Raw genomic sequence first — 14,665 nt, 5'->3', positions numbered from 1 at the left:
ACATAAGACAGCGTGGACCACGAGGAAGAAGGGTGGGGTACCGTGTGCTGTTGGCTGGGCCAGCATGGGCTCTGCTGGGGCCCAGAAGGCTGGGGAGGGACCGTGCATTTCACTGCCCCACAGATATTTATTGAGCGTGTACGATGTGCCAAGTTCTGTGCCAGTTTAACAGCTGCATTACTGTTTGTGTGGAATGCATGTCCCCAAGTAGAAGTGATTATACCAATTTCACAGGCTTGCTGGGGGGAAGGGGTTTTCATGTTTCCTTTCCCAGATCAGTGAGCCCATCAGGTCCCAGCTGAGGAAGGAGCTGACACAGGGACATCTGAAACTCCTTTATTACCCTGAGTATAACAAGTAGAACACGGTCACAGTATTAAAAAACAGAACAGGAATTAGGTGCAGGCTACCACACAGTATGCACCGGGGACACATTCCTTTGAGTCTGCAGCTAGTTACTTGGAAAAAGCCAGTTATGATTGTAAAAATTTTATTCTCTTTAATAACAATTCCACTAAAATTATACAAAGTACATTCAATACTTAAGAGTGGCAAGGGTGGGAAGAGGAGGAGAGGAAGCCAGTTTGGCCTGGAAGTATCATCAGTCGACTCCAATAAAGGAAGCCCAGCTGGGCTGGAGGAAGTTGGGGGTGTGGAGGTCCGGTTGTAGAAAATAAAAATGTGGATCAGTTTAAAAGAAAAAAAAAAAGGCCACCCACAAGGAAGCAGGGTGAGCGTGCATGTTCCTGGGGAGGGCGGGAGGCCCAGCTGGCATGCTGCTGCTGGGTGAGGGCTGGCACTCAGGCGGGCTCCGAGTTGGTGGGGGGCAGGTTTTTATGCTTGAAATACTGAACAACTTGTTGGGGCAGCTCTGCCAGCACAGCTTTCGCCAAGGTCTCTTTTGCTGCCTGCAGGGTGGGGTGGAGAGAGGAGAGAGAAAGGATCACTGGATGAAGTGGTGAGGGGCACCATGCCCAGGGAGCTGGTACAGAAGGTGTCCCTGGAGGACAAAACCAGAGCGGAGGGCCAGAGCTGTCTAAAACTGGCGTTCCTCAGCCCAGCCCAGGCCTGAAATCCCACCCTTAGCAGTGCTTTCCTTCACATTAAGTGTTACTCTTACCTGAGCACTCGAGGTGCCTAGGAGTAACGTTTCAGGATGAATCTGTCTATGGGAGGCTTTTGGGGGGAAAGAGATGGTGGAGGTGAGCTGCATGGCCTACTCATCTGGCAAACATTTCCTGAGCACCTTCTTGGCTGGTATTAAGGGGTTGTGACTGTCTGATTCACTGCTCGGCACCCAGTCACAGGCTGGGCACACCAGGAGCTCGTTCACTGTCCATGCAGTGACTGGGTGGCCAACACCCAGCATTTGTCCTCAGGAAGCTCACGCTCCAGAGGAAGGAACTGAACCAGCTCAGGCAAACCCAGAGGGTACTGGGCAGAGATGTGAGCACCAGTGGTTACAAATCCCAGTGGCCAGTTCTTGCTGGGACTGGCTCCCAGGACCTGAGCCACAGCACCCTGAGGCTTACAGCTGAGGCAGCTGAGGCCAGGAGGAAAGGTCAGGGACTTGCCCAAGGCTATACAGTGTGCCTCTGGTCAAATGAAAGCTAGGCCCCAGGCTGGCATCTGACAGACTGCTCCCTCTGGGGCTGCCTGCGGGCCCAGCTGCAAGGACAGCAACCAGGAAGCTAATGCCAGCCTCCTTGTAAGCAGACCTGGGTCACCTGCAGATAGGACCAGAGCCACCTCCAGGAGCAAGGGAGGCCACCGGTTCCTCCTAGAGCGGCCCTTAGCGAGAGGAGGCCATCCTAAGATGGGCCCTGTTTTCCACCTGAAGCGAGGCGGTGGGTGAGGTTTGATTTCCAGGAAAGCCCCTCACGCCTCTGGGCCTTGCTCTCATCTCTTTCTCCTGGAATGCTTTCCCCTGCATGGATGACGCCGACTTCTGATTCAGGCTTAGAGGGCAGGTCCTCCGGGAACCCCTGTCCTGGATCCCCAGTCTGGACTGGGCACTACTCCCTTGAGTTCCGTCAGCTTGCTGAAGCAAGTGCTCATGCAACTGTCATATGGCCTCACCTGGGGGCAGGGCCTCACATGGCACCAGGCGGGTAATAGGCTCTCAGGAGGTACGTAGTCAACAGAGCTGAGGGTAGAGGAGCCTAGGATTGGGCAGACAATCCCAGCGCCTTCATTCTGGATGATTAACTATGGTTGCTGGGGTCCTGTAACTGCCTCCTCCCCAGCCCGGGCCCACACTCACGTTGCGGAATTCTCGAAAGGGCACGAACTGCACGATATCGCGGGCTGCCTCCTCCCCTGTGTGGGAGCGCAGCGTGCGGTTGTCCCCGTCCAGGAACTCCATGGCAGCGAAGTCGGCATTACCCACGCCCACGATGATGATGGACATGGGCAGCTTGGAGGCCTGCACCACGGCGTGCCGCGTCTCCTCCATGTCGCTGATGACACCGTCCGTGATGATAAGGAGGATGAAGTATTGCTGTGGAGGGGGTCAACAGGCACTCAGCACAGCCCTCGGCCCCTGGCCACCCTTCCCCTCCGTCCTTTCCGAATCTCCCCAAACCCTCTGACCCCTGGGAGGAAGGTGGCTCGTCTCCCCGAGCTGTTGCCGAACCCCAGCCACCTCCCTAGGCAGCCACCTCTCAGTGCTTGGGCCCTGTAGGCCTCTCCTCCGTCACAGCTGGAAGCACAAACTGCTTTCTTCCTCCTGCCCTGTGCAATGTCAGACTCCCCAGCTTGGGGGTTTGAGAGCCCCAGACTCCAGGCCTGGCTCTGACAGTGGCTACACCGTGGGACTATGGGCAACTGACTCAATTCGCCGTGCCTCAGTTTCTTTGTCTGCAAAGTGGGAATTCCTGCACCTTTCAAAGAGACCACGCCGGCCATGTGGCAGCAGCTCGGTAATCGACAGCTGCACCTGTGGCGGAGTGAGGCCCACGGCTGTTGAGGAATACGCATTCTGGCTTGTGGACTCTGGGAGCAGCCTCCCCTTCTCTGCTCCACCTTCACGTGAACACCTGTGACGCTGCTCGTTCCCCATTAGCACAGCCGGCCTCAGAGACCCCTTGCAGGAGCTAAGCAGATCATCTAGGTCAGTGCTTCTGGGATTGTGGGACTCTGCTGGCAACAAGCAGACCTGGGGGCACACCCCAGCCACAGCATCATTCACAGTGGGAAGGGTATTGGTTTTGCAGTGGTCTTTGAATTCTACAAACTGCACCCAGGAGGAACTCTCAGTTTGGTGCTCGTGTGTCCCACTTGCTAACCTTCCTTATTAAAAAAGAGAGAAAAGGCTGGAAGCTCAGAGCTCCAGGGACAGCAGTCTCTAGGTCGACTTTGATACCACTGTGCAGCCTGGTGTATTTATTTTTATTACTCTCTATGGCAAGTGGTAAGTAACTTTTACCTTACAGTGGGTTATAGTTTCTTTATAAAATTATTTACATGAAAAAAATACTGAATAATTAGTGTAGGTGACTGGTGGCCATAGCATAGACTGTGGAGGTGTGGGGAGTGAGTGAATGAAGTTCAGGAAATCTCACTGGATGATCTGTGGGCAGAAGCCCCAGCATTCCTAGCTGCCTAAGACCTCATTTTCAACTTGGCTCTGTGCTTAGCACCCTCTGGCCCCTTTTGGGGAACTCAGTTTTCCCCATACATAAGATGAACAGAAAAGCCCTTGTTGCCCTAATGTTCTCTGTTTGGGGCTTCTGCCTTCTCTTCTGACCCTTCTGATTTTCAGGAGAGGAAATGGGGACCCAGACTAGTCAAGGTCATGGAGCTATAAAGGGCAGAACCAAGCCAGCCCCCAATTCAGCATTTGGCCACCTTCTCACCCAGCGAAGCCGTTTCCTCCCTGGGAAACATACAGAGACCATGTAGGATGCCTTGCTCTCCTGCCTGTCCCCCAAGCACAACCGGAAAAGAATGAACCGTGTGGAGGTACGAATGCCACCATCCTAACCCCCAACCCTCGACAGCAGTAGTCCAACTCCTGAACTGTGCCTTTAAGAGACCGAAAGCTTGGCTGGGGATGGATACCTGTTGCTGTGGAGATGGCAGCCCGAATTCCTGTAGTGGAGGGCTGCTGCTGCCCGTCCCCATTCCTGGGGTTGAGGGGCACCTCATAAGCTCATCCAGACCCTTGTCCCCTCATAGCCCACCATCATCCTAGCCAGCACCCCTTCCCTAAGTGGCCCTGACTTCCATCCCACCAAAATAGTCCATGGCAGTATTTCTGGGGCACCTAGGCTGGCAGGAGGGAAGGCATTGAAAGGCCTAGCAATGAGGACAGAAAAGAATACTTGGCCTTGGGTGACAGGCCTCACCACTCGGGGTGGGACTGGTCTCCAAGCCCCCTCCAGCTCAGATGGCTGTCTCCCACCCTCCTCCCCACCTGGCCCTCTTGGCTCTCCCTTCCCACCAGCCACGTGTCTGCATTAGGAGACTTGGAGCACGCAGGCCGAGGCCCCCCTCACAGCCTTGGAGCCTTCTTCCCCATGGCCTGGGTTCCTGCAGAACAGTAGGCACCAACTGAAAAGGTGAGTCACGGTGATGGTGACCACACATGCTCCATGTCATCCCCACGCTGGGATTCTCCTTTTGGAGGTTGGGGAGACAGGCTGAGAGAGGTTCAGTGACTTGCTCAAGGACTCACAGCCAGGAATGGCACAGCTGAGATTCAAGCCCAAGCCTTAACTCCAAAGTTAGGGCTCTTTCCACAATGGCAGCGGTGGCCAGTAGTAGCTGTCTCTCCAATAGTGGGGCCTGGCAGGGAGAAGTGAAGTTCTGCTGACAAGTCCTAGGCTTCATGCCCATCCCAGGCAAAAATGAGGTTGTCCAGGAGCCTCTAAGGTCTACTGCAACCCCAGGGGTCCACGATCCCATCCCCAAGACAGATCAGAGGGGAGGTGGCGGCGGGAGGGGGGGGCTGTGGAAGGGGAGAAAGAAGGGTGGAATTGGGCAGGAGGAGGTGGGAAGGGCCTCTGCTGTCCCCATAGATAGTCCTGGTCTACCCTACCCCAAGCTTTCCCACCTCCATGCCTTTCCTGGTTTACTTCCTTCTGCCTGGCGTACCCTCCCCAGCCACAGCTCCAAGACCTCTCGGAGCGTCTACTCCTCCATCCCGAGTGGATGTGAAGGCTCCCCCAAGCCCTGAGCTCTGCTTTCGCTGCCAGTGATTACCCCTTGGGGCGGGCTTCTCTGGATACTCCTCTCCCCCCACTGCCCTAAGAGCTCCTCAGGGCAGCCCCTCCCCTCACACCTCTGCATCTCATGGGCCTGGCACCCTGTGCAGGCTCCATAAACACAGCCAGTTGCTGCCAGGTCGAACCCAAACCCCAAATTTCCAACACATTTCAAGGACAGAGTATCTCTAGCATTTACCCAAGAGCTTCTTCAGGCTTCTAGGGCTGTAAATAGCCACTTCCCCTAATGCATTTAACATGTGATTTGATTTATAAGAAACTGATTTGCCCATAACAGTTGCAGGCAGAGTCCAGGGAAGCTGCACTCACCCCTAGCTTATTTCTGAGAAGTTGGCTGCTGAGGACCTTGGGGAGTGGAGGGAAATTTCCAGGGTGCTGGCTGCTTCCCAGTTCCCCCTCCACTATGGCACCAGTTGCCTAGGTAGCCAACCAGCAATGGGCCATGGATGGGAAGGCCCAAGTCACATGGGTCAGAGCAGAGGGAAGGATGAGGCCCCACAGTAGGAGTCCCCTGGTACCACCCAAACCTCTTAATACCTTTCAGTGACTCCCCACTGCCCTTAAAGAGAAAATCCAGATTCCTTACTGGCTTCAAAGGCATCTGTGGGAGCTGGCCTACCTTCTCAACCTCATCCACCCCCACCCAGCCCGCTTACATCACACTCCTTCCCTTAGTTACGCCATACACCATGCCTCCAAGCTTTCGCCTATGCTGTTCCCTCTGCCTGGGACACCACACATGCACACACATACACACCCTTTATGAGACTAACTCTTAAGCATCCTCCAAGTCTCAGCTTGGACATCAGTCTTCCAGGGAGCCTGCCCTGAGCCCTCTGTCTGGGTTAGATGCCACCTTCATAATCCTATAATTCCGTCATCACAGTTTTAATTGGCTGGCATTACAGCTGCTGTTCCTGGCCTGGCTCCCCACAAGACCACAGGCCCTGGAAGGGCAGAGGCCATGGCTTGCGCATCATGGTCTCCCCAGTGCTGCAGAGAAACATACGCGGTAGAGATGAGCTGCGTGAATGAATGGGAGAACACAGGCCTGCCTAGAGAGATGCTTCCACCATCTGCTCTTGATTTCCTGTGCGTGGGTGTGCATGCATGTTTGTGTGTGGGGGACAGGGAGGATGAAGCCACACAAGTGTTTCCCAAAAAGCAGCTGTATGGAAGCATCAGGTAATGCACAAATTATTTCCTTTTGCCTTAGGCCTACATGGGCTCAGCATCACCAAATGCCGGCCCAAGAGGTGTCCTAAGAAGACTCATCCCCTCACGTTTATTAGGTGCTATTGTGTGCCAGGCGCTGTGCTGAGCAATTTGGATGCTGAGCTCGTTGAATCCTTGCAATGCTTCTATTAGGCAGGTACTGTTCCATCGTCCTCATTGTACAGGTGAGAAAACTGAAGTTCAGAGAGCTTAATAAGCAACCTGCTCTGGGACACACAGGAAGTATGGGAGCTGGGGTTTGAACCAGGTCGATGGGCCTCCAAACCTTGAGGCATCCCCACCTTCCGTGCATGGATGGACGGAGTAAAGGCAGGAGCTAGAGAATTATCTGTATCTTCTTGGACATCAGAGTAGGAGAGGCCAGTAGAGAGCCCTGGCTCGCCTCCTGCAGCCCAGAGATGCTGGCCTAAAGTCACACGGCTGGGGTGGGTGACAGCGCTTCCCCAGGGTGAGGGAGCCAGGGAAGGCTGCCTCCTCAGGTTGGGAGGACCTGGTCACGACGAAAGCGGCTGGGGTACTGTGAGGATTAGGACTTGTTCACAGAAAGGGCCCAGTTCTTCCCTCTGGAGGGCCCTCAGCAGTTGTTCCCCAGAATGCAAAGACACCTTCCTGGTGGTCCCCAGGGCCCAAGCCCCTCCAGACCTAGGATCCAGCAGACACAGGCCCCTTCTCCCCAGGACCTCATCTCCTGCCCAGTTCTGCCCCTGCCTGGCAGGTGAAAGAGCCCGAGAGGAACACTGGGCTTCATTCCTGCTCTGCCCCATTTTTTTCCCTTAAACAAGAATGCAGGCCTTTCTTCCATCCTTCTGAAAGCTGGTTCAGGCAGATAAAAGTCTGGGTGGGACAATGGCCTGGCTGGTAGCAGGTATCCAAACGGTGTGCAAGCTGAGGGGCAGCCCCTCACTGCCCTCTCCATCCAATTCTAGCCCAGCACCCCAGGAATTTAAAAAAGCCACTCCCAGGTCCTCCCCAGTTATTGTCCCATTCAGATGGGCTTACTTGTCCCATTTCATAAAGGAAATAGGCTCAGAGCAGGAAGGGACTTGTCTCAGGCCCTCAGCTGCCATCACCAAGGCCAGGACTAGAGCAAGTCACGCTCCCTGAAGCAGAAACGACCAGGACCATCTTCCTTCAATCCAACATCGTGCACTGACCTCCCTCCGGTCCATCCCTGGCACCTGCCATTCTCCCTGCCTGGGGTGCTCTTCCCAGAACTCTCTGCCACCTGTCCTTCCTCATCCTCAGGTCTCTTTGGGTGCCAGCTGTTGTGTTATCACATTTAATCCTAACACCACCTCCTTAAGGTAGGTCCTATTAGTATTCCTATGGTACAAACGAGGCTTAGAGAGGGTAAGTTTTACCCAGGTCACCCAGTGAGGGATGGGCAGGGGCTGGATTCAAACCCTGACAGGCTGACCCCAGGACCCCCTTTCCCACAGACCCTCTGCTGCCTCCCAGACAGTCAGACCACATACTACTGTCCTGCCCTCCCCACACTGGCCCTGGTGTCCTCTTTCTCATAACCTCCCCTTTTATCTTTGTCTCCATCTTCGGGAAGGCAACCTCTACCTCCTCAGTGACTGAGCAGGTGCCTCCCTCCTCTGGGCAGTCCCAATGGGACCAGGTTCCTTTCCTTCTGAGAGAGGCCCTGGCTGAGTCACCTCCTCCCAGCTCCTCGCACAGTGCACAGCACACGACAGGGGCCAACTTAAATCCATCCGTTCCCAGAACACGAGCCACAGCATAGGCCACCAAGTAGATGACGGACAACACACAGACACAGCCTGGCCCTGTGGGGCTGAGAGGCCAACCAGGGAGACACCCAGTAGACAGAAACGCAGAGTATGTGAAGGAGATGTTGCCACCGTCATCAGAGTCCAGACAGGAATAAACAGAGAAGGCAGGGGATACGTTTCAGGTGGGTAGGCAAGGAAGGCTGCAGGGAGGTGGCGTTTGAGGGACACTGAGGGATGGGACAGAGCAAGCCAGGGAGAGGGGAGAAGAACCTCCAAGCAGAAGAGATGGCAGGACAAAGGATCTGTTGGGAGACAAGCTTGGTGTCTTTGAGGGATAGGAACAAGGTCAGTGGTGGAATGGTCACAAGTAAAGGAAGGGGTGTGGGGTTGCAGGGAGGAGAGGCCAGGAGGGGGTAGGATCTGATGTGCGCAGTTAAAGGACCCTCTAGCAGGAGCATGGATAGGAGGGGTGAGGGGCGGCCGTAGTGTCCAGTGAGATGACAGTGGCCATGGCAATGGGGAAGCAGGCGAGTTGAGGATAGTATTTTGGAGGCAGAGTGAAAAGGACAGTCAGGAAAGGACTTCAGCACTTGTGCAGCATCCCTTTCCTTCCAGGGGAGGAGGAGGCCCAGACAGGGGCAGAGGCTGTGGCGGTGGCTCGGGGGCCTGGTCAGGTGGGAGTCGGACTCACGTCCCAGCCCGGGCTCCACCACCCTAGGGCCAGGTGCCGGGTTCCCAGACTTGGCTCAGCTCCTCGCGGCAGTAGCCCTGGGGCAGGGGCTGGTGGATGGTGGGCAAGGTGGGCAAGGTGACCCTTGGTGACTTCAGCACTGCGCCTGGAGCTGGGTGCAGGGAGAAGACCTGGGATGAAGCTGCCCAGGATGGCCGTTTGCCATGTATTCCAGATGCCACACAGCAGCCCTGGCAGCCTCAAGCTTGAGCCTCGTCACTGAGTGCCGGACCCAGGCCAGACGGTTCCAAACGCTTCAGCATGAGGTGGCAGCTGCTCTAATGGGAACTAGGTGGCCCAGAGGGTCAGCCTGAGGGCTGCAGGGACTACAGTCTCCGGGTTTCCCTCTGCCTGGAGGGACTTCCCATTAATCACAGCCCCTATTTCCTACTAAGCGCTGAACGAACAGAATTGCTGTCTGTCCTGGAGTCTGTGCTCCAGGAATCCAGAACCAGTCAAGTTGAGCTACTTCCAACCCCCTTCCCATCCCTGCTGGTAAACTGAGGTGGAGAGGCCGGGGCTCACCTAGGAGTTTAGAACAAGGGGAGGCAGAACAACATCCAGCTCGCCAGCCAGCCCCATGGGTGGGTAGGGTAGGAAGGACAGATCTCCATCTGGCAGGGAAGGCCCAGCCTGTGCCAGCCCTATCGTGCACATCCATGCCAGTGATCACCTACTCACCGTGGCTGTCTGCTGCTGCGTGGCTTGGGCCGCAAACCGGGCCACGTGGTTGACGATAGGAGAGAAATTGGTGGGACCATAGAAGCGGATGTGGGGCAGGCAAGCCGAATATGCCTGGGCGATGCCATCCACGCCTGCCTCGGGGAGAAGACTCTGGATCAGCCAGGTCCTCCCTGACCCTGCACCCACTCTCATCCCAATTGCTGCCCACCCCAAATGCCCCTGCCATGGCCAGTTTGGGCCCTGTGGTACTGGAAGCTCCAGAGGGCAGGGCCAGAGTGGTGTAAAGTAAAGAGCCCTGAACGTGGAGCCTGACCCGAGTTCCAATTCCTGCCTTTACCACTTCTTAGCTGTGGGACCTGGGCAAAGTTATTTAAGCCTGTTTCCTTGTCTGTCAAGGAGACCAGTAATCTACACCCTTGGGAAGCTGGCAGGAGGGTGTCCAGCAGGCTCCTCCCAGAGAAGGGGCGGGCAGAACCTGCGGTGACACTTTGGGGTCACAGGGAGCCACCTGGAGATCCATTCTGGACACGCTATGGCTTCTCAGGGTTGCTGGGGGAACTGAGATGTTTGCGCAGCTCTGCGGACAGTAGGTGCTCTGTAAATAGCCACCGTTACAAGGCTAAGAATACCCCCCTGCTCTGCTGTCCTGTCCAGAAGGCCTCTGGCCAGAGATGAGGTTGACCAGTCTGAACTTGGATAAAACATCTCGGCAGACCTGCTCCAAACCAGACAGGCCCCAGTAGGAGGACAGGGCCACGATTTCAGCCAACAGAGGCCCATGGCTTCTGAGTCACAGCATCATCCCCATCGTGGTGACTTGATGCATTTCCCTTCCAAGTACAAACCTGACCCAGCTTCAGGGATTCCCAGGGAAGGTAGATGCTACACCCAAGGCAAGTCCTAGGCTGAAAGCTCTCATGGTGTCAGGAACTACCCTCTTCCATACCCACCTGGGAGCCCCTTCTCTTTCACTGTTTCTTAACTGACTCTGGGAGGCTCAGAAATCCTCTTAGGCCTGGGGCAGGGAGAGCACAGGCACCACTTCTGCTGCCTGCCCCTCCCTCTTGCCCAGCACCCCCGCCCAGGCCATGCTCAATCCTTAGGTGCCAAGGCTCCCTGTGGAAGGTGGGGAGAACAGGGTGGGGCAGGACAAGAATGGGCCCGCCCAGTGAGGGCAGAAGGGAGGTGAGAGGCAGGTGTGTAATTTGCTGCTCTCACCTCCTCCTGGCCTACACAGGGCTTTCTGTCAACACTTCCCTTAATTCTCACCTGACCACCCAGAGAGGTGAGCTACCCTGCTATCACACCTCCTTGAGGCAGGTGAGGAGGCAGAGGCCCAATGGGGTGCAGTGATCTCTCCAAGGTCACACAGCCAGAAAAGGGCAGCAGCTGGCCTTGAATCCAGGGCTGCCTGACTCCAAATTCCAGCTTCTCCCCATCTGCCACACTGAGCAAGTGCGAGGGGAGGGGAGAGAAAAGAACAGAAACCCGTACTCCTCCCCCGCGTCTGCCCAGGGAGATGGCCAGGCCTGGCGTAAACCCAGGGGAGATGCAGGTGGGCTTGACACTCACCTGAGCAGAAGGGGTTGGTGGGGTTAAAGTTGATGGCAAACTCATGGGAGACCTGAAATGCAGAGAAAATGCTGAGCTGAAAGCCTCCTGGCCTAAACCTGGGCCCACCTGCTGCCAGGCAAGGCTCCCTCTGAGGGAACCTGGCTCTTTGCCACCCTGACCCCAGGTCAAGGCTACTGATACCCCTGCATCTGCTTTCACCTCCACTGCTAGGTCTGACCCACAGGCCCAACCACCCTCACTTTGTAACAGAAGAAACAGAACCTTCCACACCACCCCAATCTCTTCCGAGGGGTCAGGGCTGTCTATGCCTCCTCGCCCCACTATAAGAGTCCCTAGGGACTTCCCTGGTGGCACGGTGGTTAAGAATCCACCTGCCAATGCAGGGGACTCGGGTTCAAGCCCTGGTCCGGGAAGATCCCACATGCTGCGGAGCAACTAAGCCCCTGAGCCACAACTACTGAGCCTGTGCTCTAGAGCCCGAGAGTCACAACTACTGAGCCCACGTGCCACAACTACTGAAGCCCGCGCGCCTAGAGCTCAACAAGAGAAGCCACTGCAATGAGAAGCATGCGCACTGCAATAAAGAGTAGTCCCCCGCTCACCGCAACTAGAGAAAGCCCACAGGCAGCAATGAAGACCCAAAGCAGCTGGGGGTGGGGGCGGGGGTGAGTGGGAAGAGTCCCTGAGTAGGGTGGAGATGCATCTGAGGGTGGCGGGTTCAAGGAGCAGTTGGAATGTCACCTGCTTTCACTGTGGTGGGGCTATAACGAGAGTTCCACTTCTTCGGGCCTTGAGTGCTTTCCCCCATCCTACTAATAGGCACGAGTGCTTGGAAGGGAGCCCACCTTATGCCAGCGAGCCAAACTGGGGCTTAGCTGACAACCCACTTAAAGCTGGACTGGGGGATCAGGAAGCATAATGGGGCCAGAAGGGCAGGGAATAGAGAGCCATATCCCAGTTCCTGCAGACCCAGCCCCTAGCCCGGGGGCATCATCAGAGGCTGACCCTGCACACTCCCGGATGCTGCTAGCCCACAGAGGGACTGATAACTAGACCCCATTCAGGACTGTGGGTCAGACTTCGGTGGCTGCAGAACCCAGGGCCTCAGGAGAAGCCAGACCTCAGATGGGAAGACGACCCTCCCTCCCTCCCCTGCTGCCTCTGTCAAAACCCCCACTCGGCCCCTTCCCTGTGAACCGTGTGCCACAGTCCACATTCAGGGCTTTGCTAGCATCCCCTCACTCCTTGCAACAATCCAACAGAGGAAGGCCTGGTATTACTCCCTTTTTCTGATGTAAAACTGAGAGAGAGAATGGACCAGAATGTTCCCATATTTACTGAAGGGGAGAGTTGGGACTAGAACTGAAATTAGGCTGCCTCCTGAGCTCACAATCCATAAACCCACTAACCCGAGAAGGTGTTCCTCTCCTGAGGAGTTTAAATGGGAGGGTGAAGAGATGCCCAGGGGGAAGGGACCCCCCACCCTCAGAGGCTGGAGGAGCACTCCAGTCCAGGCACAGACGATCCCAGGCAGACGCTTTAGCTCCGAGACACTGCAGGGGGGTGCTGGGAGGCCCTACCAAGCCTGACATCCGCATTTTACAAGTAAACGGACTGAGGCCCAGAGAGGGGAAGCCAGGTGCCGAGGCCACACAGAACAGACCTGAGGCCCAGGCCCCTCAAGCCTGGTAAAGGGGTTGGGCCGCTGACCTTGGGGAGCCCTCCTGGGCCAAGATGGGAAGGACTCAGCAGAGAAGTTCACCCCAGCACTGCCCTGTGCCTGGCAGCCTGAGGAGAAGATCCCTACCTGTTCAGGGGAATGGACTTTTCTGTTCTTTGCTCCCTCAGCCCTGAGTGCTTGACATGGAGCAATTCCCCTGATGCCCCTCTTGGGCCCTGTTCCTGCCCAGGGGCCCTCTTCACCCTGTCCCCGGCCCGGGCTCCAGGTGTGGGGGCTGGAGGTCCTTGTTGCCATGGAAACTTCATGAGCCTCTATAGTGACTAAGAGGGGGGGCCTGTACAGAGGGGGCTGAGAGAGGAAAACGGTTGCCAGGGAAACAGGCCTCCCTTGGGCCAACGACTTCCTGCAAAATCAGATTTTAGGAGATTTTACAGACCAAGGGGGAAAAGCCACCTCCTGATAGGGATGGATTAATATTCTGTTTTCTCGGCCACCCAAATTCTTCCTTCTCCATTTTTTTCCTCTATTAAGGGGAGAGTGGGGCCTGGTGGTTGAGTGGGTGGGGCTGTAGCAGGTTACCCATCTACCCTGGAGGCCTCCCAAGTCATCTACTCTACCCAGCAGCTCCATTTCACAGGTGGAAAAACTGAGGTTCAGAGGGGGCCGAGGAATGCCCAGGTCACACGAGTGAGCCACAGCAGAGCCGGGACCAGATCTGGGGGACAAGAGTTCACGCTGTCTGTAGCAGCCCAGCCCCCTCCCACACTTGCTGCCCTAGTTTGCCTGAGAAATGCCAGCAAACACGACAAGCTTCCTGGAGGCCACCCCAAGCCGATTAGGGGCCCCTGGGGACTGGCCAGCCACAGGTCTTTGCCCTGGGACTCCCTGCTGCCTTCTGACGATCAATGGTCCCGTTCACCCCACCTGGCCAGGCCCAGCCCATGGTCTTGAGTTACTTAAGAGGCTGTTCCCTCTGGTTTTGGCAGGGTAGTGGATGGTGGCATGGAGGGAGTCGAAGGGATCTCAGAGTGACCATCATCTCTGAGCCTCAGTTTTCCCATCTATAAAGTGGGGAGAGTTATAAACTGTGCTCCTCTCCACCCCAGACCTTGGTCAGGCCTGTCCTTCAGCCTGATCCCTCTCTTCATCTGACTAACTCTGGCTAATTTTGAAAGGCCAATGTTTCCTGAGTCCCTCAGCCACTACCCAGGTCAGGGGTCCTCTTGGGGCTCACCTGGACCAGGCCCAGGGAGGGACTGAGGTCCTGAGGGCAGGCAGCCGAGTGGCACGCTCCCTCTAACTTCCCACACTCAGAGAACCAACACCTCTGTCTGCTCAGGCCACTGGGCCCCAAATTTACTGTCAACAATCACGTACTGCATGCCTGGAGCCAGACACAGCAAGGAGGAGACCAAGTGCCCTCCCTGAGACAATGAGCAAATCAACACATAACAGAGTGACCACAAAGTTCCGGGGCAGGGAGGAGGGGCCCCACGTGTGCACGCTCAAGGCAGTCCTTCTAGAGGAAATGATCTCTCGGCTAAGCAGCAGCAATGGGAAGTCAGTAAAAGGGGGTAAAAGGCCAGGGGAAGACCACATGCAAAGACCCTGAGGTAGGAACGAACAGAAGAAGGTTCATGTGGCACAGTAAGGTGAGTTAGAATGAGAGGGAAGGTAAGGGGCTGGGAGGGCCCAGGTCTGGCCAGCTCCAGCAGCAGGGGGAGGTGGGATAGAGCATCTGCCCTTTCCAAGCCTCGTTCCAGCATCCCTCCTGGCACCACCGGGCACTCCAGCC

At 56.1% G+C, this 14,665-nt stretch overlaps 1 protein-coding gene across 4 annotated transcripts in view; it reads right to left on the bottom strand.

The window, feature by feature from the left end:
• Positions 1–473: 473 nt before the first annotated feature.
• The window catches only part of CPNE2 (copine 2), a 54,398-nt gene continuing 40,206 nt past the window's right edge, over positions 474–14,665 (bottom strand). For 3 of the 4 annotated variants that reach the window (XM_060084559.1, XM_060084556.1, XM_060084557.1), the window contains 4 exons: positions 11,187–11,238; positions 9,612–9,745; positions 2,264–2,500; positions 474–908 (listed from right to left, as the gene is read on the bottom strand). In XM_060084559.1, coding sequence (XP_059940542.1) covers positions 801–908; positions 2,264–2,500; positions 9,612–9,745; positions 11,187–11,238 — 531 coding nt within the window. In that variant the 3' untranslated portion in view covers positions 474–800. Of the gene's footprint in view, positions 909–1,122; positions 1,177–2,263; positions 2,501–9,611; positions 9,746–11,186; positions 11,239–14,665 lie in introns of those variants that run through there. The other variant, XM_060084558.1, reaches the window with a different exon arrangement.

This window comes from Mesoplodon densirostris, chromosome 19 (genome assembly GCF_025265405.1).
Source record: "Mesoplodon densirostris isolate mMesDen1 chromosome 19, mMesDen1 primary haplotype, whole genome shotgun sequence".
Taxonomy (NCBI): domain Eukaryota; kingdom Metazoa; phylum Chordata; class Mammalia; order Artiodactyla; family Ziphiidae; genus Mesoplodon; species Mesoplodon densirostris.
Note: the sequence above shows the minus strand (reverse complement) of the source record. Positions and strands in the feature narration are given on the sequence as shown.